This window comes from Rhinatrema bivittatum, chromosome 2 (assembly GCF_901001135.1).
Source record: "Rhinatrema bivittatum chromosome 2, aRhiBiv1.1, whole genome shotgun sequence".
NCBI classification, from domain to species: domain Eukaryota; kingdom Metazoa; phylum Chordata; class Amphibia; order Gymnophiona; family Rhinatrematidae; genus Rhinatrema; species Rhinatrema bivittatum.
Genome location: NC_042616.1, coordinates 359,342,585 through 359,369,659, shown reverse-complemented (window position 1 = coordinate 359,369,659; position 27,075 = coordinate 359,342,585). Strand labels below are relative to the sequence as shown.

The window sequence follows — 27,075 nt, the reverse complement described above, 5'->3', positions numbered from 1 at the left end:
GTGAGTGTGAGTACCTGTGTGGATGTTCTCTGCCTTACTATAAAAAAACAAAACAAAAAAAAAAATCCCACGGACGGCCACCAGGGGGGGAGCTCCGTACAGAGCCCATCATGGGGACAGAATTTTTTTTTTCTTAATTTTCCTCCTCTAAATCCTAGGTGCGTCCTATGGTCAGGTACGTCTTATAGTGCGAAAAATACGGTAGCTGAACAAGAATAAATTTAGGCTGAACCCCCAAAAGACAGATTCTGTGGAATGGAAATAGGATCCTGATCACCCTCTCTCAGAAGTAAGTCTAGGTGGAAAGACTCTTACCCTCAGCTCTCAAGTATGAAGCCTGGGTTCCATTCTAGACTCCAAATCTCCCACCAAGGAACAAGTCCAATCGGTAACCAAAATTTGTTTTTCCACCTTCATCAACTCCACTGTCTCCACCCATTATAGGACAACATGGCCTTTGCTCCTGCTATCTGAGTTTCTGTAATCTCGTTCCTGGAGTACTGTAGTGCCAAATATGTAAGTTAACTGCCGCTTGCATAATAATGAACTCATAAATTTGACAGAATAACTCCTATCCTGAAAAATCCACAATGGATGCAAATACTGTACTACACCAATTCAAAGATCCTGACTGTTCGAGTTGACATGACTGTTGCTCAAGTTCAAAAAGAAATTCATGGAACCAGAGGGAGTTCTTAGAGGGGATGGGTCTAGTGGTAGTTCTTTTGAAGGGTTTTAATTGTGCTGAATTTGTTGTTCCTTTGTTGCACTAGGAGGTCTGCTTATTGAGAAGTAGTGGGAGTTCATGATATGTTGAAGAATTTGATTAAATTATTGCTCGTGACAGAGGAGAATTTTCTATTAGGGGGTTTGGGAACAAGTGTGGGCTGTGTCTAGTTTAAGATTGGTAAGGTAGTCTGCACTAGGTAGTAATCAGCAGTGGCGTAGCCACAGGTGGGCCATGGACCTACCACCTTGCACTCAGGCCCACCCAATCAGTGTTGCCCAGCAATAAGGAGAGAGGCCCTGTTGCAGGGCCATTGCGGAGCTCGTCCCATGCAGCCAGAGAACAAGAGGCCCGATATAGGGCATAGCGGAGCTCATCCCACACAGTCCAAGAAGAGGAGAACTGTTGCGGAGCTCATCCTATGCAGCCCGAGAAAGAGGAGGCCCAAGGCAGGGCCATCGCAAAGCTCATCCCGTGTAGCCCAAGAAGAGGAGAATATGTAGGTTCGACACAGAGCTCATCCCATGTGGCCCAAGAAGAGGTAGCTCAATGTAGGGTCATCAGAATTCATCCCGTGTGGTCCGAGAAGAGGAGGCCTGAGGCAGGGTCATCGCAAAGCTCATCCCATGTGTCTGAGAAGAGGCGGCCTGAGGCAGGGCCATCACAGAGCTCATCCCGTGTGGCCAGAGAAGACTATGCAAGATCGTCGCAGAGCTCATCCCGTGTGTCCCAAGGAGGCCCGATGCAGGGTCCTCGCAGAGCTCATCCCATGTAGTCCAAGAAGAGGTGGCCCAAAGCAGGGCCATCATGGAGTTCATCCTGTGTGGTCCGAGAAGAGGGGCCTGAGGCAGGGCCGTTGCGGAGCTCAACCTGTGTGGCATGAGAAGGAAGACCGAGGCAGGGCCGTTGCGGAGCTCATCCTGTGTGGCATGAGAAGGAAGACCGAGGCAGGGCCATCACAAAGCTCATCGTGCGTGGCCTGAAAAAAAGAGGCCTGACGCAGAGCTCATCCTGCATGGCCCAAGAAGAGGAGGTCCAAGGCAGGGCCATCACCAGAGCTCTTCCCACACAACCCAAGAAGAGGAGGCCCCCATGCATGGCCACGACTGAGTTCATCCTGGGTGGCCCAAGAAGAGGAAGCCTGACGTAGGGCTGACACAGAGCTTATCCTGTGTGATCCGTGAAGAGGAGGTCTGAGGCAGGGCCTCAGCATGGTCCTCTTCCATGGGCTCGTAGTCTGATGCTTTTGGACAGCCCCTCTGTTCTATCCCCAAGGCAACCAGACAGTACTGAGGACAACTGGAAGGGAGGGGCAGGAGCAGGGAGCCAGCACTGTAGCAATGAATGGCAGAGAAGAGTCTCTGTTGCCTGCTCCAGCCCCTAACCACCTGTTCATTCCTCATCCCCATCTCCTGCCTAGCTGAAAGTTATGGCCCCAAGTGTTAGATGACTGTGCTGCAAGAATTTGAGTAGACAGCCACCCTGAGCCCCAAGGTAAGAATGATTTGTGGGAAAGGAAGGGGCGGGGGTGAATGTTGAAAGGAAGTAAGAGAGAAATACGTGAATGCTTAAGGTGGGGAGTGCAAAAAAAGTGGTGAATGTTGGGAGACTTGAGGAGTGGATTTGAATACTTAGAGGTGGAGGCACAGGACTGGCACAATATTAAGTATTACTGTTCCTCCCTTCCAGGGGCAGTGAATGAATTAAGAGGACAAGCTAGCGCATATCAGTGGAGGGGTTAGGAGAAGGGATTAAGGGGAGAGAGGAAGAGGGGGAGGAAAGGTATGAGGGAGAAGGGGGGAAACCAGGAAGGTGCAGGAGAAGAGAGAAAGAAGCAGGGACTGAAGGAGAGAAAGAAGAGAGAAAGGACTCTGGATAAGGGGCAGGGTGATAGAGACAAAAAATGACCCATGACAGAAAAAGAGGGAGAGGACCAGGGAAAATGGATGTAGAGAAATGACTCAAGATTAGGAAGAGAAAGAGGGACCTGGAATAGGGAAAGAGATCTGGGGGGAGGGAACCACAGAGAAGAGAAAGAACATTGGAAAGGGGAGATGTGAGAGTATTAGATGGACAGAGAGAGAATGAGGACTGGTGGGTATATCCAGCGTACAAGAGAATTAATTAAATACCAGAATAAATCAAAATTAGCCAACAAAATCCAGTTATTCACAACATGTAAATTGCAAGTGGGAGACACTTCCATTTGAACTGCATCAAGATATTCATACTGATGTGTTAATATTCTCTATCAGGAAATAGGTTTCCAACCTTTAGTGTCTCTGGCTTGCTTTTCTGGCTCATTGTCTTTTTTTTTCTCATTCACTGTTCTTCTGTTTCTTGGTTTACTTTCCTTCTCTCTCTGGTGTCCTCTTCCTTTTTCTTTGTCTCCTTCCTTCAGAGTGGATATTTTAATACTTTTCTCTTCACCTTCTCTATTACTTTAGCTAAAAAAAAATTATGTTGGATACTGGGCAATAACTGTTAAAAACTGCTGGACCCAAAAGGGTTCAGAGAGAATGGGAATTTCTGTTTTGGTTCAGATCTTATCTGAGTGGACAAACCCAGCAAATTAGGGTTAGCAAGAACTGCTCTGCCTGGCACCCAGTCAGCATCGGTAAACCGCAGGGGCCTGCCCTTTCTGCACTTTTATTTAACATCTATATATCCCTTGTCTGTAAAGAGTTGGCTGGGCTTTGCACAGGTTATCAATTATATGCAGACAACATACAATTTATCATCCCCCTGGGTTCATCTTGGGCTGAAAGTTCAACATTAGTTTCTTGTTAAGTGTCTGTGGTTAAACAATGGCTTACAAGCAGCTAGCTTTCAACCTGTCCAAACCAAAATTTTGGTTCTGTAACAAGCCTCCTCATCTGTAACAAGCCTCCTCATCTGAAATTATAAAGCACATAGGTACAGGTTGCTCCTCAAGAAAAAAGTCTTGGCGTGTACATTGATTATGGATTGGAGTTTAAAATTCACATCAAATTGGTGATTAGGATTTTTTTTTTTTAATCTACATGTTTTGCATGGTTTAAAATCATTACTAAGAAAGGCCAATTTTTGTGCAGTGGCTCAAGCACCCATTATGCCACTGATGGAGTACTGCAATTCAATTTATATTGTTCTTCCTGCTGTGTGAATACGATCGCTTCAGCTATTAAGGAACACAGCTACGGTAATTGTCTTATCTCTGGCCGTAAGATGTGTAACCATATTTCTCTCGTATTATGTGAACTCCATTGGATGCCCATTCAGTGGTGCATAACCTACAAGGTAGTAATGATGGCTCAAACTGTTGACACTCAATTTATTTGGGCTAACTCCATGCTTCGAATATTCACTCCCTCAAGATCATTATGATATCCTCAGCAGGGCATGCTGGATGTCCCCTCTATGGATCAGGCACTGTCTGACATTATCCAAACCGCCTGCCCCTGTATGAGCGGGAAAAATTAATGAAGAGCCAGAAGAATTGCCCTGGCTTCCAGATGGTTGATGGACCACTGAGACTTCACTTCCAACTACTGGCCTTGAATGTAATGATCCCAGCAAAGAGCTCCCCAGCCTTCTAGACAGGCATCCATCATCATCGATACACCAGCTGGATTCTCTAGCTCTACTCCTAGGACCAAATTCTTGGACCACGGCCACTATCATAAACTGCTCCAGACCAACTGGGGCACTGGAAGTCGAATGGAATAATCCAGAGACCTGTGAATCCCATTTGGACAGCAACGCCTTCTGTTATGGTTTCATGCAAGCCTAAGCCCACAGAACAAAGTCCAATACCACCAACATGGAGCTTAGAACCTGAAGATAACTCCATACTGTCAAGCCTCTGGACTCCGACAACAGAATCTTCTGCATCCTCAGTTTGGTCAGCCCTCCCTGACCTGTTCTTATGTTGAACAGAGCTTCTAGGTACTTCAGTTCCTAGGATGGAACTAAGCTGCTTTTGGAAAATCTGAAGATCCAACTGAGGTCCTGCAAGAAAAGTCACCACACTTTCCCCTCATCAGCCAGATGTCCACATAAGGATGAAACAAAATTCCTTCCTTCCGTAGAGCCACAGCCACCATAACCTTTGAAAAGGTCCTTGGTGTAGTGGCAAAACTGAGGGGGAGGTTTTGAAACTAAAAATGCTGGCCCAGCACTGCAAAACAAATGAACTGCTAGTGTTTCTGTCTGTCTGTTAGACTGTCATCCTAAGGTTTCCATTGGGAAATGAGACACACCAGGAGGAACTTGTTGACCTGCTTCAAATCCAGAATGGGGCAGAAATATCCATCCTTCTTGGGCAACATGAAGAATACGGAATAATTTCCCTGACCCCACAGGTCTCTTAGGACTGGAACCACTGCTTTCAATGAGACAAGCCGATCTAGCATTATCCTTACAGTCTCATTTTGGCATGGAATGACAAGGAGAAATAATAAAAGCATGGGAAGGAATGGAGGAGTTCTACAGTTCAAACAACCCATTGATTAGAAGTAATCTGGGCCCAACTTTGATAGAACAGCAACAGATACCCTCCTATCTCTGGAACCCAAGTCTGGGCCACCAAAACCTCACTGGGAGATGTGAAAGGAGCCTGGCCCTAAATAACAATCCTTACCTCCTTGCTTGGTCAACTGAAAAGACTGAAACCATCCAAAGAATCAAGAATGCTGAGATGCTGATGAATACCTCCGTCGAAAATGCCTCGAATGCCAAAACTTATTCTATATCGGCAAAGCCCAAAAGGAACTCCTGGGCACTTAGTCCCCCAAGCTTTGGCTATTTTCTCAAGCTCTTCTCCAAACAAAAGTTGCCCTTTAATGTGAAAATACTTCTTTCCTGAATTTCCTCTCCTCTAGAACATAGGCCAGTCCATCACAAATGGGTCATGCACACCAACCAGCAAATGAAGACAGTTTCAAAAGCTCGCTGTCGTCATCCTTCATATAACTCTGAAATGACATCAACCTGCCAATAAATCCTGTAAGCACTAATTGTGGACAACTTTAAAAAATACATTTTCCTTTAGTTTCTTTCTTTTTTTTCTTTTCATTTTTTAAACTTCCAGAAGACAAGGAAGCAAAACAAACACATAGAAGGAAATAACGTACATACTCACCAAGACCTCGGGTTCCAAATGATATGGAACCATGCTCCTTCCATGGACAATCTACCAAAATTCCAAAACCATATAAACAGAAAACAGCATCGGGAGGGAGTATGGATTGGCCTGACTGTTCTAAAGGAAAGGAAACTATCAGGTAGGTAGGAATTTCATCTTCTTCATCCAGTCAGGCTAATCCATCACAAATGGGATGCACCAAAGCTACTCCTTCATTGGATGGGACTCTGCTTGTGCTTCCTTCTGATTAGAAAGGCTAAGGACGACCAAGTTGACATTCTACATATCTTGGACGGAGACTCCTAACTGTTGTTCCATCCCCAAGTTAGCTTGTGCTTTTTTTGAATGCGCCTGAATCTGCTTTGGTAGATACACATTAGCATCCATATACGCAGCCATTATCACACAGTCGCTCTAGAGCAGTGGTTCTCAACCCTGTCCTGGGGACCCCCCCAGCCAGTCGGGTTTTCATGATATCCACAATGAATATGCATGAGAGAAAATTTGCATGTTATAGAGGCAGTGTATGCAAATTTTCTCTCATGCATATTCATTGTGGATATCATGAAAACCCGACTGGCTGGGGGGGTCCCCAGGACAGGGTTGAGAACCACTGCTCTAGAGGCTGTCGTCCCTTTCCGTATGTAACCATATAGAACAAAAAGATGGTCCAAAGTTCTAAACCATTGGTCAAAACTCCTTGAGGTAATGCAAAAGATGTCATTGCACATTCAAGGGACAAAGCAGCACATACTCTACCATATTCCCCTTCTTGTCCCACGAAGACAAGGAAATAGACTGATTCGTGTGATAGCTCAATACCACCTTCAGAAGATCACAAGGTGCCGTGTTACACTGAACTCTGGCGTAATCAATGGAAGAGATTTCTGATAGGGGAGTATCTGCAACTCATACACCTGCCTCACTGAACAGATAGCAACGAGGAAAACTGCCTTCAAAGTCAGCAACCATAGGGAAAGGCACTTAAGTGGGGAGAACTAAGCCCCTGACAAAAAAAGAGAGGACCAGATCAAGATCCCAAAGGGGAACCAAAATCTGAACACGTGACCGGATGTTTTTGACCCCACACAGAAAAACATTTCGCATTCAGATGGAAGCCATGAGCCAACCTTGAATCTGACTCCTAAGACAAGAGACAGACACCATCTGCAACTTTAAGGTATTAAGAACCAATCCCCTTGAGAGGCCCTCCTGTAGAAATTCTAAAATCATTGGCACAAAGGAGCATCCTGGTACACACCGAAGCCCAGAACACCAATCTTCTAAAATTCTCCATATACACATGTAAGCTCGGGAAACTGAAAATCTTCCTTACCCCCAACAGTGTCGCCACCATAGCCTGTGAATGTCCTTTCAAGATCACAAGAGAAAACAGATTTGGATCCTCGTGAATTACCGGCCCCGAAAAGTAAATTCCCAAAAGACAGGAATCAGAGAGGGCTGTTGCACAACCAACGAGATAGATCCTCAAACCACAGTTTCCAGGGCCAGTCTGGAGCCACTTGAAGAACCAAACCCAAATGCATTGCAATCTTTGAATTACTCTGCCTATCATGGACCAATAAGGAACCACATACAAGGTTTCCCCCTCCCAAAAATAATTCTGTACCAAGGCACTGATACAGGCTTATCATGAGCCTCTCCTGTGACTGAAAGAGTCCCTGGTTGCCAACAAATTCAGAAATGGCAGCCCCTCCTTTGGCCATTATGAGGTCGAAGGCTGCGTCAGAGACACCATTCTCCCGGATCCAACACATGCCAACTGAAATAAATCAGTCTTGCACCTTCTCTGCACTTACTATGCAAAATGCCGATAAGACCAATGATACTTCTCTGCTCATGGAAGAAGCAAAACCATCTCCAAGGAAACCCGCAGGCTCCGGGCTCTTCCCTGATGGTTTATGTATGCTATTGCCGAGGTGCCGTCTGACATCATTCTTACTGAATTCCAGAGAAACCAGGGAGCAAATCTGAGGAAGGCTAATCAAATCATCTGACCCTCCAGCCGGTTGCGAACCAGATCGACTGCACTGAGTGTCACTATCCCTGCACTCGTAACTCCTGACAGTGAGTTCCACAACTTGACAGACTCACGCCTGTGGTTACCACCATCCAAACAGGGGTTAGCCAATTCACACTCCTGTCCAGATGGTCTCTTATCAGCCACCATTGTAAGCTCCTTGTGACTATCAGAGAAAGCAGTAACTATATTGCATTGTTTTGGGACTGGGGATTCCACTGAGGAGGCAAGTTCCTCTGCAGAGGGCACATGTGGGCCCTTGCCCAGAGAATCATACCCAGGATCACCAACATGGAACCTAGGTTCTGAGGATAACCCTAAACAGTTGGGTTTCTGGCTGCTGAAAGCCTCCTCAGACCTGGTTCTCCAACTTCATGATGCGCTGATCCAGAAGATACACAACCAGAGGAGGCATCGAATCGAGCACAGATAAACATCCAGTTCTGCAACAGTTGAAGATTGCTCTTGGCAAGTTGATCACCCCACCTAACTCCTGCAATACCTGCACCATCACCGAGTGGCTCTCTGACTCTCTTGGAAGGACTTAGCACAAAGCAACCAATCAACCAGAAACCGTCTTTTTATAGCACCACTGCCACTATTACCATCACCTTGGAAAGGATTTTATTTTTTGTCTTGAACTAGAACAAAGGGGAAAGCTGACAGTTGCTCAGCAGCGCATGGTTCAGAGGGAGGTATCTTCAAAGGATGCTAATGATGCTTTAGAATTAGGGTATCCCAACAGTGAGGTTCCAATAATAAGAAAAGTAGTTCAAGTGCCTGTCAGCTATCATGGTACATGTGGGCACCAACAACATAGGAAAATGTGGGAGGGAGGTTCTGGAAGCCAAATTTAGGGTCTTAGATAGAAAGCTGAAATGCAGAACCTCCAGGGTAGCATTCTCTGAAATGCTTCCTGTTCCACACACAGGTCCCAAGAGGCAGGCAGAGCTCCAGAGTCTCAATGTGTGGATGAGACGATGGTGCAAGGAGGAGGGATTCAGTTTTGTAAGGAACTGGGGAACCTTTTTCGAAGGGATGTGCTCCACCTTAACAAGGGTGGGACCAGGCTGCTGGCGCAAACCTTTAAAAAGGAGATAGAGCAGCTTTTAAACTAGAACAAAGGAGAAAGCAGAAAGCCTGCGAGGGAGTTAGTTGGACCGTTAGATGAATGAGGGGTTAAATGAGCACTTAGAGAAGATAAGGCCATCACGGAACGATTAAACAATTTCTTTGCTTCAGTGTTTACTTAAGAGGATGTTGGGGGAGATACCCGTTCTGGAGCAGGTTTTCATGGGCAATGATTCAGATGGATTGAACCAAATCATGGTGAACCTAGAAGATGTGGTAGGCCTGATTGACAAACTGAAGAGTAGTAAATCACCTGGACTGGATGGTATACAACCCAGGGTTCTGAATGAACTAAAAAATAAAATTTCAGATCTATTAGTAAAAATTTGTAACCTATCATTAAAATTATCCATTGTACCTGAAGACTGGAAGGTGGCTAATGTAACCCCAAAATTTAAAAAGGGATCCAAGGGCGATCCGGGAAACTATAGACCAGTCAGCCTAACTTCAGTGCCAGGAAAAATAGTAGAAAGTGTTCTAAAGATCAAAATCACAGAACATATAGAAAGACATGGTTTAATGGAACAAAGTCAGCATAGCTTTACCCAAGGCAAGTCTTGCCTCACAAATCTGCTTCACTTTTTTGAAGGGGTTAATAAACATGTAGATAAAGGTGGACCGGTAGATATAGTGTATTTGGATTTTCAGAAGGCATTTGACAAAGTTCCTCATGAGAGGGTTCTAGGAAAAGTAAAAAGTCATGGGATAAGTGGTGGTGTCCTTTTGCGGATTACAAACTGGTTAAAAGATAGGAAACAGAGAGTAGGATTAAATGGACAATTTTCTCAGTGGAGGGGGGTGGGCAGTGGAGTGCCTCAGGGATCTGTACTGGGACCCATGCTTTTCAATATATTTAGAAATGATCTGGAAAGGAATACGAGTGAGTAATCAAATTTGCAGATGATACAAAATTATTCATAGTAGTTAAATCACAAGCGGATTGTGATAAATTGCAGGAAGACCTTGTGAGACTAGAAAATTGGGCATCCAAATGGCAGATGAAATTTAATATGGATAAGTGCAACTGATGCATTTAGGGAAAAATAAACCATGCTATAGTTACACAATGTTAAGTTCCATATTAGGGGCTACCATCCAGGAAAGAGATCTAGGCGTCATAGTGGATAATACATTGAAATAGTCGGTTCAGTGTGCTGCGGCAGACAAGAAAGCAAACAGAAAGTTAGGAATTATTAGGAAGGGAATGGTGAATAAAATATAAAATATCATAATGCCTCTGTATTGCTCCATGGTGAGACCGCACCGTGAATATGGTATACAATTCCGATTGCCGCATCTCAAAAAAGATATAGTTGCGATGAAGAAGGTACAGAAAAGGGTGACCAAAATGATAAAGGAAATGGAACAGCTCCCTTATGAGGAATGACTAAAGAGGTTAGGACTTTTCAGCTTGGAGAAAAGAAGGCTGAGGGGGGAAATGATAGAAGTGTTTAAAATCATGAGAGGTCTAGAACGGGTAAATGTGAATCGGTTGTTTACTCTTTCGGATAATAGAAAGACTAGGGGGCACTCCATGAAGTTAGCATGTGGCACATTCAAAACTAATCGGAGAAAGTTTTTTCACTCAATGCACAACTCTGGAATTTGTTGCCAGGGGATGTGGTTAGTGTAATTAGTGTAGCTGTGTTTAAAAAAGGATTGGATAAGTTCTTGGAGGAGAAGTCCATTACCTGCTATTAATCAAGTTGACTAAGAAAATAACCACTACTATTACTGGAATCAGTAGCCTGGGTTATACTTAGTTTTTGGGTACTTGCCAGGTACTTGTAGCCTGGATTGGCCACAGTTGAAAACAGGATGCTGGGCTTGATGGACCCTTGGTCTGACCCAGTATGGCATGTTTAGAGCCTCATATTGAAAATGCTCATAAGAACATGAGTTGTGGATCTCACTTGCAAAACCTTAACAGTTTATTTGATGATCTTATTCTTTTTCAAAAGTCTTAAAGCATTTCTCTTTCGGGAAGCCTTTGGTAATTAGGAAGATGGACGGTTAGGTGTTTAAATGCACTGTATTGTTAAGAACTGGAACTGTGTTTTAATGTTTTGTGATTGTTTTTGATTTGTTTTGTAAGCTGCTTATTTCAGGTTACTGTTATAAGCAAATGATCAAAATTTTTAAATAAATAAAAACAAACTGGAGAGGGAGCAGAGAGATGCCACCACAAGGAACCTCTTAAATTCTTCTTAAACTATTTCTACATCTGGGCACCACCCAACTGAGGGAAGGAGAATGTCTCTGCTACCTCAGAAATTCTCCCTAATTCTGTTGGGCAGCTCCTGTCTGTCACCTCAGGAGCTCCCCAATAGAGTTCAATCAGCCTACTAGGCCTCAATCCTCTACAAAGGATGCACCTGTACCATCTGCTGGAGATGGAGAATACTGGCAGGCTGAGGCAGCATGGATACTTATAAGGGTGACGTCAGAGAACTTGCTTGTCTGTCTCCATTTGCTAAGTCATGGTACATACATAACCCATCCATCTGGACTGGTCTGTCTTGATGGTGAAGAAACATGGCATATACATATAGGGCTTGATATTCAAAGAAATCCAGCTAAGATACTTAGCTGGATAAGACTTATCTGGCTCGCTTCCATGGAATATTCAGCAGCACAGCTATGCCGCTATATATACTTGAAAAAGTTTCTAGTTAGCCAGATAGGGGCTGATTTTAAAAGCCCTACGCGCACCGGGCCTATTTTATAGAGGCCCGGGGACATGCGTAAAGCTCCAGGACACGTCTAAATCCCGGGGCTTTACAAAAGGGGTGGAGCCAGAGGCCTGCGGCACGCGCTACCTGAGGCAGGCGCAAAAGGTAGAACAATTTGGAGGGTTAGAGTAAGGGGTGGGAAGGTTAGTTTAGAGGGAAGGGAAGTTCCCTCACAGGCCGCTCTGATTTTGGAGCAGCCAGGGAAGGAACGGGGGAAGCCCGCAGGCGTTGACACATGCAGGGTGCACAATTGTGCACCCCCTTGTGCGTGCCGACCCCTGATTTTATAACATGCATGCGCCTGCATGTTATAAAATTGGGCAACCATGTGTGCGCGCTGGGTAGCGCGCACACATGTATGCCCACGCGCAGGTATGAAAATTCATCCCATAACTTTTAGCCAGCTAACTTTAGATTTATCATCAAGTAGATCTACCTTATTCGGCACTTATCCAGATAAGCTAGCCAGATAAGTAACCACTTATCTGACTAACTACTTAGCCAGATAACTACTTATCTGGCTAAGTAATTCAGTCGCCGCCACTTAGCCAGATATGTCCCTATTTATCCAGTTAAGTAGCACTGAATATCGGTCTCATTGTTTTTTTTAATACGTGCTAAGCCTCTGTGTGCACATTATCAGGTTATCACTTTTTTTTTTTTTTTTTTTAACTCCTACCTGACTGCATCATAAGTAACATTTTATCACAAGTAAAGAAAACGTGTACTAAATTTCTGCACTCATTTTTTATGTTTTTCTTATTACATTGGCCCCGTAGAGAGGTGATTGGTAGACGAACTGTGTTTAAATTATAGTCTAAATATTTGCTTATATCTTGTTTTTAGAATGAGAGTAAACTGAGTAAATGCATTTTAAATAAACCATTACTTACATCTTCATGTATCGGTGAACATCTGCGGGAAGCGATGATCCATCAAAAATAAAATCATCCACCATAACATTTAAAGTTAACCTGGATCTCCAGTGTGAAACAGGCTCCTCCAAAGCATTATTTTCTCTCTTTCCTGTTTCAATTTGCTTAAAATGAAAACAAAAATTTATTTATTTTTGTGAAAGACAGAATTTATAAGTTGCTATTTTAGAAGACCTTGTGGCAGAGAGAACACTTTTGCTCCAATGCAAAATCTGATTCAGTTATGCCCCGGCATTTTTCCCAACTGAAAATTCTAGGATATGTCAATTGATAAACCTGGAACAGTACTTCAACTGAAGCAAAAGTGGTACTGGGGAAGTTGCAGCTTATCTAACTACTTCTCACAACTGCCTTGGCTGTAAACACCTGAGAATGCCATGACTCAATGGGCCTGTGTCATCTGTCAATCTGTGCTCTTGCAATCAGCGGGCCAGGTACCAAAAAGGCTGTAACTCATCTACTTACTTTTCCTAGTTATTTCTGCAACCCACCAGAAATGTGGTTTTTTTTTTTTCCAATCTGTGCTACTTTGACCAGAAGGACACCAATTCAACTTTCCAACCTCAGTTCAACATCATTTCTTTTTCTCTTTGCTTCCTATGGCTTCATTATACTTTCTTTTCCAAATGCTAACTCTCCCAAATCTTGTTCCCCACTGCAAACCAGATACGGAATCTATTACTTTTCTTTACATTCTATACCTCCCCTCTCCATTTTCCTGCATTTTGACTACTGCTCGCAAGCTTCAAAAGTTTCTCCCTCTTATCCAGCCATTACCATTCTCCCCGAGCACACTTGATCCTGATCACGCCTTCCCACCCTTCTCTCTCCACTCCCTCTCAGCTGAAAATATCTTAGTCCTTCAAAGGAACTTTCACCCCATATCTGCACATCAATCTGACACTCCAACCCTATTCCACTTCTCTCCCTATGGAGTGCCCACTCAGTTTCACAACCTCTTCCTCCCTATCACTCCATTTTCTTACTCCATCTGAAATTTGGTTCTCCACTATCATAAAGGCTACTTTTTCTCTTATATACCTTGTATGTTAGGCCAGGGATGAGCAAACTGGAGGAGAGGCCTACCAGAAGGCATGATGTGAATGACCCTAAATAGAGGCTGCCCAATTAGGGAAGGGAAAATGGCTACACTGTCTAGTCTCTGTTGCATACAGGCACTGCAAGCTCAGGAGGGAGAGAACTGTAAGAGCATACTGACATCATTATAAGTATGCCACGGTTTAAACATGCATCTCTTCAGTGGGCTAGGGCGGGGGGGGGGGGGGGAGCAAACGTTTTGAGCCCCCCAATCCACACAATTTCTTTACTTTTTGAGCCTCCCTCCCACTAAACTTGGGTTACATCGTATATATAGAACGATCTACCCGGATCAATAAGACTGTTAACATAAAAAAAGAAATTCAAACAAGAAGTTAAAACCTGACTCTTCAGAAAAGCCTACAAACTAATGTAAAGAAATATCAAATAAGCCACTTAATGAACATTATTTTTCCAGAAATATTACTTCTCAGCAGAGCAAATAATATTTGACTAAAATCTATTCAAAACTGAAACAGTAAATATCAATATTAGATTAACTTTAAATGTTTTGATTATTCAATAGTATTAAAATAGATACAATTACTTTAAATAAGAACCTGTTAATACAGTATTATACAATGTAATCGAATGCAATTTATGTGAACCGTTGTGATCTGTGGGTGTGCATATATACCTGCACGCACACACACAACATAGGTAAATCTTCTTCAGCATCTTAGACATCGAGAGGTGTTCCTAAAGGTGTTCATAGAATTTTTATATATATGTATATATACATACATACATAGGAATAACTTAGGAAGATCAAACTAGAAATTTAAGCGCTCGTGTATAGCTATAGTGAAACAATCAAAAGAACACTCATGCACTAGGTTACAAAAAATGCTGATATGGTAATTCATCAAAAACATTCCAAAAATAGTTTAATAAGCTCACTGGGCCCGATATTCAGATGCCGGATAAGTAGGACTTAACCTGCTAGCTAGCAGCCGCTGAATATCCAGTTCTACTCAATGGCTGCTAGATAGCCAGCTAAGAGACTTATCTGGCTAGCCGGCTAACTTTGGGGCAAGCAGTGGGCAGATCGGGGTAGCACTATTTAGCCAGATAACTTAGCATAGCATAACAACTTCTATGTGGATATTCAGCGGCATAGTCATCCTTGTAACTTAGCCAGATAAGTGTTATCTGGCTAAGACCTAGATTCATCATTTTGCTATAAACATAGTGAAAATAGCACCCGTGATAAAAAAAAAAAAAAAAAGGCTTGCTTAGGCTAATTTTCCTGATACCGCATTTTTTGTTCCATTCTGTTTGTGCCTATTTCTAATTACAAAATCTATTCCATGATTTCCAGCAACTTAAGTTTCTTTTCTGCAACATTTCTTTCTTTTTAATATGAAAATGTTTCTACATTGAGATATTGTTTCTTTGAAGGTAAAAAACATGTGATGATGGTAAGAAAAAGGTGAGTAATCAGACAGTTTGTTACTGAAAAAAAAAAAAAAAAGATTTCAATGGTGGGATTCCAGTAGGAGGATTTTGCATATTTATTCTGATCAACTGTGAAGCAGATAAATAATAGAAAGTGATGTTTATTTTTGCATTACTTGATTCAAAGAATGGGGCGTTTTTATACTTCTGGAAAGAGAAATTCCTATATATCTTTAATTCTGTATCCTTTTTTGTGCTTAATAAGAAAGCATACTTTACAAATTTCACCTCTGTCTCTAATCTTTACTAGCTTATGGGTATGTATAAACTATGAAAATAACTACCACCATTATGCATATAGAAAAAGTCCAAAACTGAAAAAAAAAAAAAAGTTTTATATTTTACCTGTACAGAAAACCAATATCAAATTTGATTTGGAACATAGACAAGTTCTTTACTCATTCCCTTACAAATTAAATCATGTGAAAAGTCTATTTATATAGAAAGCAGATGTTTTAAAGAATTTTAAATATATTGATATGGAAGCCATCTCAGGGGCACAGGGACATTTGTGTACAAAGTTAATTTTGAGGTATAACTTCTTTCAAAATTGTTTGTATTACTTGACTAGGTAATTATTCCTCCCTTAAAAGCAGTATGATGTGCATAAATAACTAATTCAAATATGTTCATCATTTAAAATATGTTCTTCTTTCTGTAGTAGTCCCCCTAAGTACTAGCTATCTTTAAACAGTAACCGTTAAATTGTTTCCTTTTTCTGTGTTAAATGCATGAGTATTCTGTTTAAATTTAGAGATAAAAGAAAAAGTTTAATGAATATGAGATACCTTGCTAAGAAAAAATGTGAGAAATCTCACTTTATTTTATACTGCACTATATCTTCTTAGTTAATTGGATGTTTACACTATTGTCCTTGCTTCAGATAAGCAAAAGGAAAGCTACATCTTGAAAAAAAGAAATCCTGATCTTTGTACACTAAATGCAATAGAGAAAAGGATAAGTAAAGTAAGGTTCAAATTATTTTACATGCTAGCATTTCAGCAAAAGGATTTATAAATATCAAATTAATATGCAAATACATATATTGTATGTTTATGTAAACATGTATTTTATAAAAAGTTGCCTCATGATATGAGAAATAGCTAGTCCCAATTGACAAATACCTTTTTAATGACAAAAATATTAGAAAGTCAACACATACTAAATTTTATTTAATTATGTTAGTTTTCTGCTTTGATCTTTCCTTGAATCTTTGTTTAGATTTGATCATTTTATTTTACATACCTTGACCATTCTTTTTCCTATAATTTTCAACTGTTTCTCATAATGTATGGCCACCCCACAGACTCCCTTTATGCGATTACAAAATGAACTCTGCATATACCAAAGTTCAGAACTTTCAATATTGTTTGATAATAATTGGACAGAAACCTTTCTAACACTAACAAAGTGATCACTGCAATAGCAAATGTTGCTTACCTGATGTAACAGGTGTTCTCACAGGAAAGCAGGATGTTAGTCCTCACGAATGGGTGACATCGAGGATGGAGCCCACCACGGAAAACTTCTGTCAAAGTTTAAACAGAACTTTGACTGGCCCCTACTGGGCATGCCCAGCAAGGCACTGACCCTGCAGCCAGCAGGGGTCTCCCTTCAGTCTGATTTTCAAAGCTACAGGCAGTGCCTAGAAAGTAGAAATAAAACGAACCCAACACCGCGGGGAGGCGGGCGGGTTTCGTGAGGACTAACATCCTGCTGTCCTGTGAGAACACCTGTTACATCAGGTAAGCAACATTTGCTTTCTCACAGGACAAGCAGGATGGTAGTCCTCACAAATGGGTGAGTACCGAGCTGAGGATGTCCCGACTTGCACCAAATGTACCCAACGGTGTGCAGGAGGCACAACAAGTGAGGAGAAATTTGGGAAAGGGCATCCACACCGTACCGGGTAGGTGGAAAGGTGTTGGTACATCAGGTTGGAAAAAGGTTACGCAAGACAGACTGGCCGAAGATGGAGTCCTGTCTTCCAGCCTTGTCCAAACAATAGTGGGCTGCAAAGGTATGGAGAGAACTCCAGGTTGCAGCTTTGCAGATGTCAGGAAGCGGCACCGATCGAAGGTGTGCCACTGACGTCGCCATGGCCCTCACAGAGTGTGCTTTAACACGGTCTTGGAAAGGAATGCCAGCTTGCTCATAGCAAAAAGAAATGCAGTCCGCCAACCAGGAAGAAAGAGCCTGCTTACCCACAGGTTGTCCCAACTTATTAGGATGGAAAGAGACGAATAATTGAGTGCTCCTCCTGTGGGAAACTGTACGGTCGAGGTAAAAAGCTAGAGCCCGTTTACAGTCTAGGGTATGCAGGGTCTGCTCTCCAGGGTTGGAGTGGGGCCTGGGAAAAAAGATAGGTAGTATGATGGATTGATTGATATGAAACTCAGAAACTACCTTAGGCAAAAATTTAGGGTGAGTGCGGAGTACCGCCCGGTCCTGCAGGAGCTTAGTGTAAGGCGGATAGGTAACTAGGGCCTGCAATTCACTAACCCTGCGAGCTGAAGTGATAGCCAAAAGGAATAACACTTTCCAAGTGAGATACCTTAAGTCACAGGAGTGCAGAGGTTCGAAAGGAGGTTTCATTAGACGTCCAAGAACCAGGTTAAGGTCCCAGGATGGGGCCGGAGGACGCAAGGGCGGCTTTAGATGGAGCAAGCCCTTAAGGAAGCGTGTTACTAGGGGTTGTACTGAAATAGGATTACCCCCAATACCCTTATGGAAGGCGGCTACCGCACTGACATGCATTCTGATAGAAGAGGTTTTAAGACCTGATTCAGAGAGATGCCATAAATCGTCCAAGAATTTGGAGATTGGACAGGAAAGGGGATCAAGGGACTGAGAAGTGCACCATGATGTGTACCTTTTCCATTTGTATGAGTAAGACTTTCTTGTGGAAGGCTTTCGTGAAGCTATCAGGACCCGAGAAACGGAATCTGAAAGGTTGAAAGGTTGAAGGACTAACCTTTCAACATCCATGCCGTCAGGGACAAGGCTTGGAGGTTGGGATGGAGGAGGCATCCGTCGTTTTGAGTGAGCAGATGCGGGTCCTTTCCCAGAGGAATGTGCCTGCGGATGGAGAGATCCTGGAGTATTGGAAACCATACCTGGCGTGGCCAGTAAGGTGCTATCAGGATCATGGTTCCTCCGTCCTGGCGTAGCTTCACGAGAGTCTTTGACACAAGAGGGAGTGGAGGGAATGCATAGAGCAGACCGGTTGTCCACTTGAGGGAGAATGCATCCCTCGGCCGAGAGTGTTGGCTCGGAATGAGAGAGCAGTAATCGTCCACTTTGTGGTTCTGAGGGGACGCAAAGAGGTCTATGCGGGGAGAACCCCACTTGTGAAACAGAGAGGTCGCTACCAGAGGATCGAGTGACCACTCGTGTGGTTGGAAGACACGGCTCAGCTGGTCTGCCAATACATTGTCCACTCCCGGCAGGTAAGTGGCCCTGAGGTACATGGAGTGGGAGAGGGCTTCCGTCCAGATCTGCGCAGCTTCCTGACACAGAAGGAAGGAGCCTGTGCCTCCCTGCTTGTTTATGTTCCACATGGCCACTTGGTTGTCCGTCTGGATTAAGATTATCTGATAAGAGAGATGATCTTTGAAAGTTCGGAGCGCATAGCGGATTGCTCGAAGTTCCAGGAAATTGATCTGGTGTTCGGCTTCCTCTTTGGACCATAACCCTTGGGTTTGAAAGTCGTCCACATGGGCTCCCCAACCGATGTGAGAAGCGTCGGTGGTTAGGATTATTTGTGGATCCGGTGGAAGAAAAGGTAAGCCCTGAAGGAGGTTGACCTGAGTCGTCCACCAGGTTAAGGATAGGCGCAGCGCTTGTGTGACTGTGACTATGGAGGACAGAGGCTGAAAAGCTTGAATCCATTGGTGTCGTAGAGTCCATTGTGTTACTCTCATGGCTAGTCGGGTCATGGGAGTGACTTGAACCGAGGATGCCATGTGTCCTAGGAGAATGAGGAACTGGCGAGCCGTGGCAGTGTTCTGAGACTGGAGCTGGCGAGCCAGGGACATTAGGGTGTGGACTCTCGGAAGAGGAAGGTAAGCCTTTGCCTGTAAGGTGTCCAAGTCTGCCCCAATGAAGGATAAGGTCTGAGACGGGACCAAGCAAGATTTCTCGTAATTGACAAGAAACCCTAAGGAAAGGAGTGTTTGAATAGTCAATTTTAGGGAGGATTGAGCTATTTGATGGGTGGAGGCCCTGATTAGCCAATCGTCCAGGTAGGGGTAGACGTGGACACCTTCCTTCCTTAGGAATGCTGCTACCACTACGAGACATTTGGTAAAGACTCGTGGGGCAGAAGCTAGACCGAAAGGTAGGACACGGTATTGATAATGGTCGTGGCCTACTAGAAACCGCAGATATTTGCGATGGGATTGTGTGATCGCAATGTGGGTATAAGCGTCCTTGAGGTCGAGAGAGCACAGCCAATCCCCTCTTTGTAACAGAGGGAGCAGCGCGCTTAGGGTTACCATTTTGAACTTCTCTTTTTGAAGGTATTTGTTGAGGGCTCGAAGGTCCAAAATGGGACGTAGTCCCCCTGATTTCTTTGGTATGAGGAAGTATCTGGAATAGAATCCCTTGCCTCGTTGAGAGGGAGGAACGGGTTCTATAGCATTTGATTGCAGAAGAAGAGATACTTCCTGTTGTAATTGAGCCAAATGGGTGGATAGACTCCACGCTTGAAGAGGCGGGGAGTCTGCCGGAAGAGTTATGAAGTTGAGGTGGTAACCCTGTGCGATAATTGAGAGCACCCACTGATCTGAGGTGATCTGCAACCAAGGTTGTAGAAAATGGTACAGTCGACCTCCTACAGGGATGTCCGGAAGAGGGGTTTGGCATGTGTTCCCTACAGGGGAGTCAAAGGCCCGCCGCAGGCCCAGGAGGAGGGGCTACAGTAGGCCTTTGTTTCCTAGGCTGACGCGGCTGAGGCCTAGTAGAGGATCGAGCTGGACGAGGCCTGGCCGATGGAGGGTAGTAACGGCGCGGTCGAAAGAATGACTTCTTAGAGTCCTTCTTTTGCGGTTGCTTGGAAGTCAGCTCAGGTGGGACAGACGAGAGTTGTTTCAACGTCTCATGGTGGTCTTTTAACTCTGCCACGATCTGCTGAATTTGCTCTCCAAACAAATTGTCGCCTAAGCAGGGTAAATCAGCAAGACGATCTTGGACCTCTGGGCGAAGGTTGGATGACTTTAACCAAGCCCAACGTCTGGCTGAAATGGCTGTGGCTGAAACTTTTGTGGAAGCATCGAATATGTCGTAGGCAGTCCTGATCTCGTGCTTCCCTGCCTCAAATCCCTTGTGAAGAAGGGCTTGAAGCTGCGGTTGGTATTGGTCCGGCAACGTGTCAGCATAGTCTTGCATCTGCTTAAGGATGGCTCTGTTGTACTGAGTCATGTAAAGTTGATATGAAGCTATGCGTGAAATCAACATAGCTCCATGATAGACTTTCCGTCCAACACTATCTAGGAACTTGTTGTCCCTGGTAGGTGGGGTAGAAGAGTGTGGCTTAAGACGCTTGGCCTTCTTCTGCGCGGACTCAACCACAACAGAGCGATGATCCAGTTGAGGTTTTTGGAAACCTGGCGCTGACTGGACAAGGTAGGTGGAGTCAGCTTTTTTGTTAACTGGTGAAACTGATGAAGGAGATTCCCAGTTTTTCTTGAGCAGATCCACAAACACCTGGTGTATAGGGATGGAAGCGATGATCTTTGGAGCATCCAGAAATTGAAGGAGTTCCATCATCTGGTGTCTGTCATCAGCTTCAGATTGTAGTTGAAAAGGTACAACTTCTGACATCTCTTTCACAAAATTAATGAAAGATAAATCCTCTGGAGGAGATCTCTTTCTACTCTCTGTAGGAGATGGTGGCGAAGGCAAATCTGTGTCAGAAGATGTATCATCATCATCACCCCAGGTATCGTAGGGATCAAGTGGGGCTTGTAGCCCTGATGGACCTGGCTGAGGCTCTGAAGGCATCGATGGAAACCGAGGTGGAATCGGTGCCGTAGGTGGAACCAGAAATGGCATCGATGGCTTCGGTGCTGCCGATGGAATCGGTGCCTGGCGTGGAATGGATGGAATCGAAGGATATATCGGTGGAGATATACCAGAGGGCACCGATGGAACCACCCCGGAAGGGGGAATCCGGAACGGTGTTTCTCCTGCCGATGAGAATCCAGTCGGAGACGGTGGTGTTGTCGATGGCACTGGAATCACCGATGGAAGGGCCGTCATGAGCGCCTCCATGCGGCTCAGTAGCGGTGCTAGCGCTTGTATCAACGGCTCGGTGGCCGGTTCTCTCCTCGGTGGCGAAGCCGGTGCCGGTGTCGGTGCCGGGGGCGGCACTGGAACCGGTGCCGGAGACGGTGCCGATGGAGGTTGCAGTTTCTTCATCGCTTTCTCGATGGCCTCCTGGACCAGGCGGTCCAGTTCTGCCCGGAGACCAGGGGTAATCATACCCGGCTCGACGGGAGAGGGAGGCTGAGGCAGGGCCGGAGGGACCACCGTAACCGGTGGGATCACGGCCCCCTCACCCCGGGAGGGTGAGGGTTTCCTCGATGCCAGCAAACGAGACGTGGAGGATGTCCGGTCTGTTCGCGGCTTCTTTGTCGGTGGCTCGGCTTGAACAGAGGTCGATGGCTGTGGATCCTCGACAGGCCGAGACTTGTGCCGTCGATGGCGATGCTTTTCTGTCCGGTCCCCTCGCCCATCCGGGGAAGGAACGGGAGTCGACGGCCGAGAAGCGATCGATGGCGGACGGTCACCGGAGGGTTGACAGTGATGGTACAACTTCGACGGTGCCGGTTCCGATGACGTCGATGCTATCGATGGCGTTGGGGTGGGTGCATGGAAGAGGAGCCCCATCTTCTCCATCCTGGCTTTGCGACCCTTAGGTGTCATTAAGGCACATTTGGTGCAAGTCAGGACATCATGCTCACTACCCAAACACATTACACAAACCCTGTGGGGGTCTGTGATAGACATAGTCCGGGTACAATCCGGACAATGGCGGAACCCCGTTGCCATGGCTTGAAGCCAAAATTTAGGCTGGGGATCAGTAAGTGCCAACAGGCCTCAAGGGCCAAAATCGACGGTAGTCGATGGAAAAAAGGCAAAAAACTTACCGGGTTCCGTAAGATGTCTAAAAATTTGTCGAAGGGAGACCCCTGAGGGGCAAATTTTCTTAGGAAACTAATTTCCAAATTCCTGTCAGGAACGTGGTTAGAGAGCTCCTTTCACCGCGTGGCAACTGCTGCGCGGAAAAAAGAAGACTGAAGGGAGACCCCTGCTGGCTGCAGGGTCAGTGCCTTGCTGGGCATGCCCAGTAGGGGCCAGTCAAAGTTCTGTTTAAACTTTGACAGAAGTTTTCCGTGGTGGGCTCCATCCTCGATGTCACCCATTTGTGAGGACTACCATCCTGCTTGTCCTGTGAGAAAATATGATATAAACTTCAGTGACTAAACTGGAAAGATGAACAAGCAATAATATATTTTGTTTTGTATAGATTTTATGTTCTGTTACGTACATTTTGATTTTATAAATGTTTTATTTTGTATGTCGCTTAGACCATTTTTATATTAAGCTACTAATACATTTTAATAAATGTAAATACATTATTAAAACTGAACTGATTTAACTGGCTCCTCAAAAGTACTAGCAGCTCTGTGAAGCATTAGAGATTCAGAAACCAGACACTAATCTGAATCCATTTGAAATTACTGGCATCCATGCCAACACCTAACCTGATTGAATGTGATTTGTTTTACACAAGAAATAATGATTTTATATTATAAAATACTTTTCAATAAATCCTTACCACATTGCCAAGACCACAAACTGACATCAAGTATTACTTCCTACATCTACAGCCACAAAAGTTTAAGAAAGTCTGAATCACCTACTAAAATGTAATTCATTGCTATTTTTGTAAACCGTTGTGATCTACCTTTGGAACGGCTGTATATAAAAGGCTTAAATAAATGCTTGCACCCCATTGCTAAGCCAAAAAGCAGACAACTTTATTGAACTGTTCAAAATGTTTCTGCAATGATTCTACAACCCACACCCTTTCATTTGGCTTTTCAACAACAAAGACTTGGCCATTGGGTCTACCCACTGGATGGGGCCACTGAAGGTCCGACAGTAGATAGGCCTGGAAATCCCTCATCTGCTGAATTCTCCAATTCTACTGGAAGGGGGTCCATCAGGGAGCTTGCACCCTGATAGAGACTACTTTTTCTGTACAATATGTGGCTAAGCACCACACTTCTTCATTCTGACCCACGTCGCCACAGCAATATCTGTTCCTGAAAGCGATGTCTGTCTCACAACTGTAATCCAGAAGAGCTTTAATCTTGCCAGCTGCTGAATATGCACTCATCTTCTGATCACAATCACTTCATCTTTTACAGTTCTTCCAGCATATTTTATCTCTAGAATAGACTCTTGACTGACTACTGAACTCTCACACATCCTTGACTCAACAAAATGGTGTTTCCAGTATAATCCAGGTGAAACATCATGATCTTATGAGAATGGCTCTGGCTCTGCTCCTTTATTTGGAAGACTGTCAACTGAATCTACAGACTGCTCTCCTCGATCTCCGCCCTGGCTTCAGGTTTCCTGATGTGTTCCAGTTCTTGCTCGGTTCCAGGCCTCTCTCTCATGTTTCGTTCACAGTCACATGATTTGTAGGGATGGGTCAAAAAAGCAGAGTTACTTACCTGTAATATGTGTTCTCCAAGGTCAAGCAGGTTGGTAGTCCTCACATACATGGGTGAATATATAGGTAGAGGCTGTGTGTGTGTGTGCGCCTGCGTGGAAGAAGGGGAGCCTGTGTGTCTGTGTGTGCGCGCGCATGTGAGAGAGAATGGGAAGCCTGTGTGTGTGTGAGCATGTGAGAGAGAATGGGAAGCCTGTGTGTGTGTGTGTGTGAGCATGTGAGAGAGAGAGAGAGAGAATGGGAGCGTGAGTGTGTGTGAGAGAGAATGGGAGCGTGTGTGCGTGAGTGTGTGTGAGAGAGAATGGGAGCGTGTGTGTGTGTGTGTGAGAGAGAGAGAGAGAATGGGAGCGTGTGTGTGTGTGAGAGAGAGAGAGAGAGAGAGAGAATGGGAGCGTGTGTGTGTGAGAGAGAGAGAGAGAGAATGGGAGCGTGTGTGTGAGAGAGAGAGAGAGAATGGGAGCGCGTGTGTGTGAGAGAGAGAGAGAGAGAATGGGAGCGCGTGTGTGTGTGAGAGAGAGAGAGAGAGAATGGGAGCGTGTGTGTGTGTGAGAGAGAGAGAGAGAATGGGAGCGTGTGTGTGTGTGAGAGAGAGAGAGAGAGAATGGGAGTGTGTGTGTGTGAGAGAGAGAGAGAGAGAATGGGAGTGTGTGTGTGTGTGAGAGAGAGAGAGAATGGGAGCGTGTGTGAGAGAGAGAGAGAATGGGAGCGTGTGTGTGTGAGAGAGAGAGAGAGAATGGGAGCGTGTGTGTGTGTGAGAGAGAGAGAGAGAGAATGGGAGCGTGTGTGTGTGTGAGAGAGAGAGAGAGAATGGGAGTGTGTGTGTGAGAGAGAGAGAGAGAGAATGGGAGTGTGTGTGAGAGAGAGAGAGAGAGAATGGGAGCGTGTGTGTGAGAGAGAGAGAGGGAATGGGAGCTTGTGTGAGAGAGAGAGAGAGAGAGAATGGGAGCTTGTGTGTGTGAGAGAGAGAGAGAGAATGGGAGCGTGTGTGTGAGAGAGAGAGAATGGGAGCGTGTGTGTGTGAGTGAGAGAGAATGGGAGCGTGTGTGTGTGAGTGAGAGAGAGAGAGAGAGAGAGAATGGGAGCCTGTGTGTGAGAGAGAGAATGGGAGCCTGTGTGTGTGTGTGTGTGTGTGTGTGTGTGTGTGTGAGAGAGAGAGAGAGAGAGAGAGAATGGGAGCCTGTGTGTGTGTGAGAGAGAGAGAGAGAGAATGGGAGCCTGTGTGTGTGTGAGAGAGAGAGAGAGAATGGGAGCCTGTGTGTGTGTGAGAGAGAGAATGGGAGCCTGTGTGTGTGTGAGAGAGAGAATGGGAGCGTGTGTGTGTGTGAGAATGGGAGCGTGTGTGTGTGAGAGAGAGAGAGAGAATGGCAGCGCGCGCGTGTGAGAGAGAGAATGGGAGCGCGAGAGAGAGAGAGAATGCAGCGCGCGCGTGTGAAAGAGAGAATGGCAGCGCGCGCGTGTGTGAGAGAGAGAATGGGAGCGCGCACGCGTGTGTGTGAGAGAGAATGGGAGCGCGCACGCGTGTGTGTGAGAGAGAATGGGAGCGTGCGTGTGTGTGTGAGAGAGAATGGGAGCGCGCGCGTGTGTGTGAGAGAGAATGGGAGCGCGCGTGTGTGTGTGTGTGTGTGAGAGAGAATGGGTGTGTGGGGGTGTGTGTGTGTGAGAGAGAGAACGGGAGCGTGTGTGTGTGTGAGAGAGAGAGAGAACGGGAGCGTGTGTGTGTGTGAGAGAGAGAGAACGGGAGCGTGTGTGTGTTTGTGAGAGAGAATGGGAGCGCGTGTGTGAGAGAGAGAGAGAATGGGAGTGCGTGTGTGTGAGAGAGAATGGGAGCGCGCGCGTGTGTGTGAGAGAGAATGGGAGCGCGCGTGTGTGTGTGTGTGTGTGAGAGAGAATGGGTGTGTGGGGGTGTGTGTGTGTGAGAGAGAGAACGGGAGCGTGTGTGTGTGTGTGAGAGAGAGAGAATGGGAGCGTGTGTGTGTGTGTGTGTGAGAGAGAGAGAGAATGGGAGCCTGTGTGTGTGCTGGGGGAGAATGGGAGCCTGTGTGCGTTTGCTGTATGCGTGGATGGGAGAATGGGAGCCTGTGTTTGCCTGCATGCATGGGTGGGAGAATGGAAGCCTGTGTCTGTGTGTGTATGCGTGGGGGGAGGGGGGGAGAATGGGAGCATTTGAGTGTGTGTTTATAATCATGGGAGAATGGGAGCCTGTGTGTGTGTATATACATGGGAGAACTGGAGCTGTTTATTGAACAGTGGGGGCTTGTATATATGAAAGAATAGTGGCCTGGGTCTGTGTGGATATTAATGGGAACCTGGGTTGTGTGTTTGAGAATGGGAAGCCTGTGTATTTGTGTGGGTAAGAATGGGAGCCTAGATGTTTTGTGTGTGAGAAGGTGAGCCTGGTAGAGCATTTGAGAGTGCGAGCTTGTATATGTGGTAGAGCAAGTGAGAATGAGAGCTTGTTTGTATGGTAGAACATTTGAGCATTAGAGTTTGTGTGTGTAAGGGAGTCTGTGAGAGAATGCATGAGCCTGTGTGTGTCTGAGAAATAAAGGGAAGCAGATAGGAGAGAGAAGAAACAGAGAAGAGTAACCCTGGAGAAAGAATTAGGAAAAGACTGACAAGGGGAAAGTGGAAAAAAAAGAGGCCGGGACCAATTTTTTTTTTTATTTTTTAGCAACAGGAATATGCCATCTTTGGGTATGTGCATTTCTTATATTTTTTTATTTTTCTCTTTAGAGTTCCACTGTTCAGAGTCTAGTTTCTCAGGCTCTTTTGCTTTTCTTTGCATGTTTATTTCTAATTTGCAGTCCCTTATGTCTGTGTTCTATCTGTATGTGACTGAGCTGTAGTATTTCTGCTAGCATGAAGTTTCTCTGTAGGGATTTGTAGCAGTCCAGCTTGTTGTGTTACCCTAGTAGGTAGTGTACTTATGTTCTAGGGCCTAGAGTAGAATTTGCATTGCTGTTTTTCATAAGGCTGCTATTATTTGAGTCCTAGGCTCAGTGCTGTGATTGTATGGTATGGCAAGGTTCTAGGCACCTTTTTTTTTTTTTTTTTGCAAAATGTTTAGCAGTAGAGGAAG

General features: G+C 45.0%; 1 protein-coding gene across 1 annotated transcript in view; it reads right to left on the bottom strand.

Annotated features, from left to right (window-relative positions):
* Positions 1-27,075, bottom strand: part of CLPTM1L (CLPTM1 like) — a 358,381-nt gene that overhangs the window by 283,630 nt on the left and 47,676 nt on the right. Inside the window, 1 exon segment of the mRNA XM_029589936.1 lies at positions 12,650-12,795. Coding sequence (XP_029445796.1) covers positions 12,650-12,795 — 146 coding nt within the window.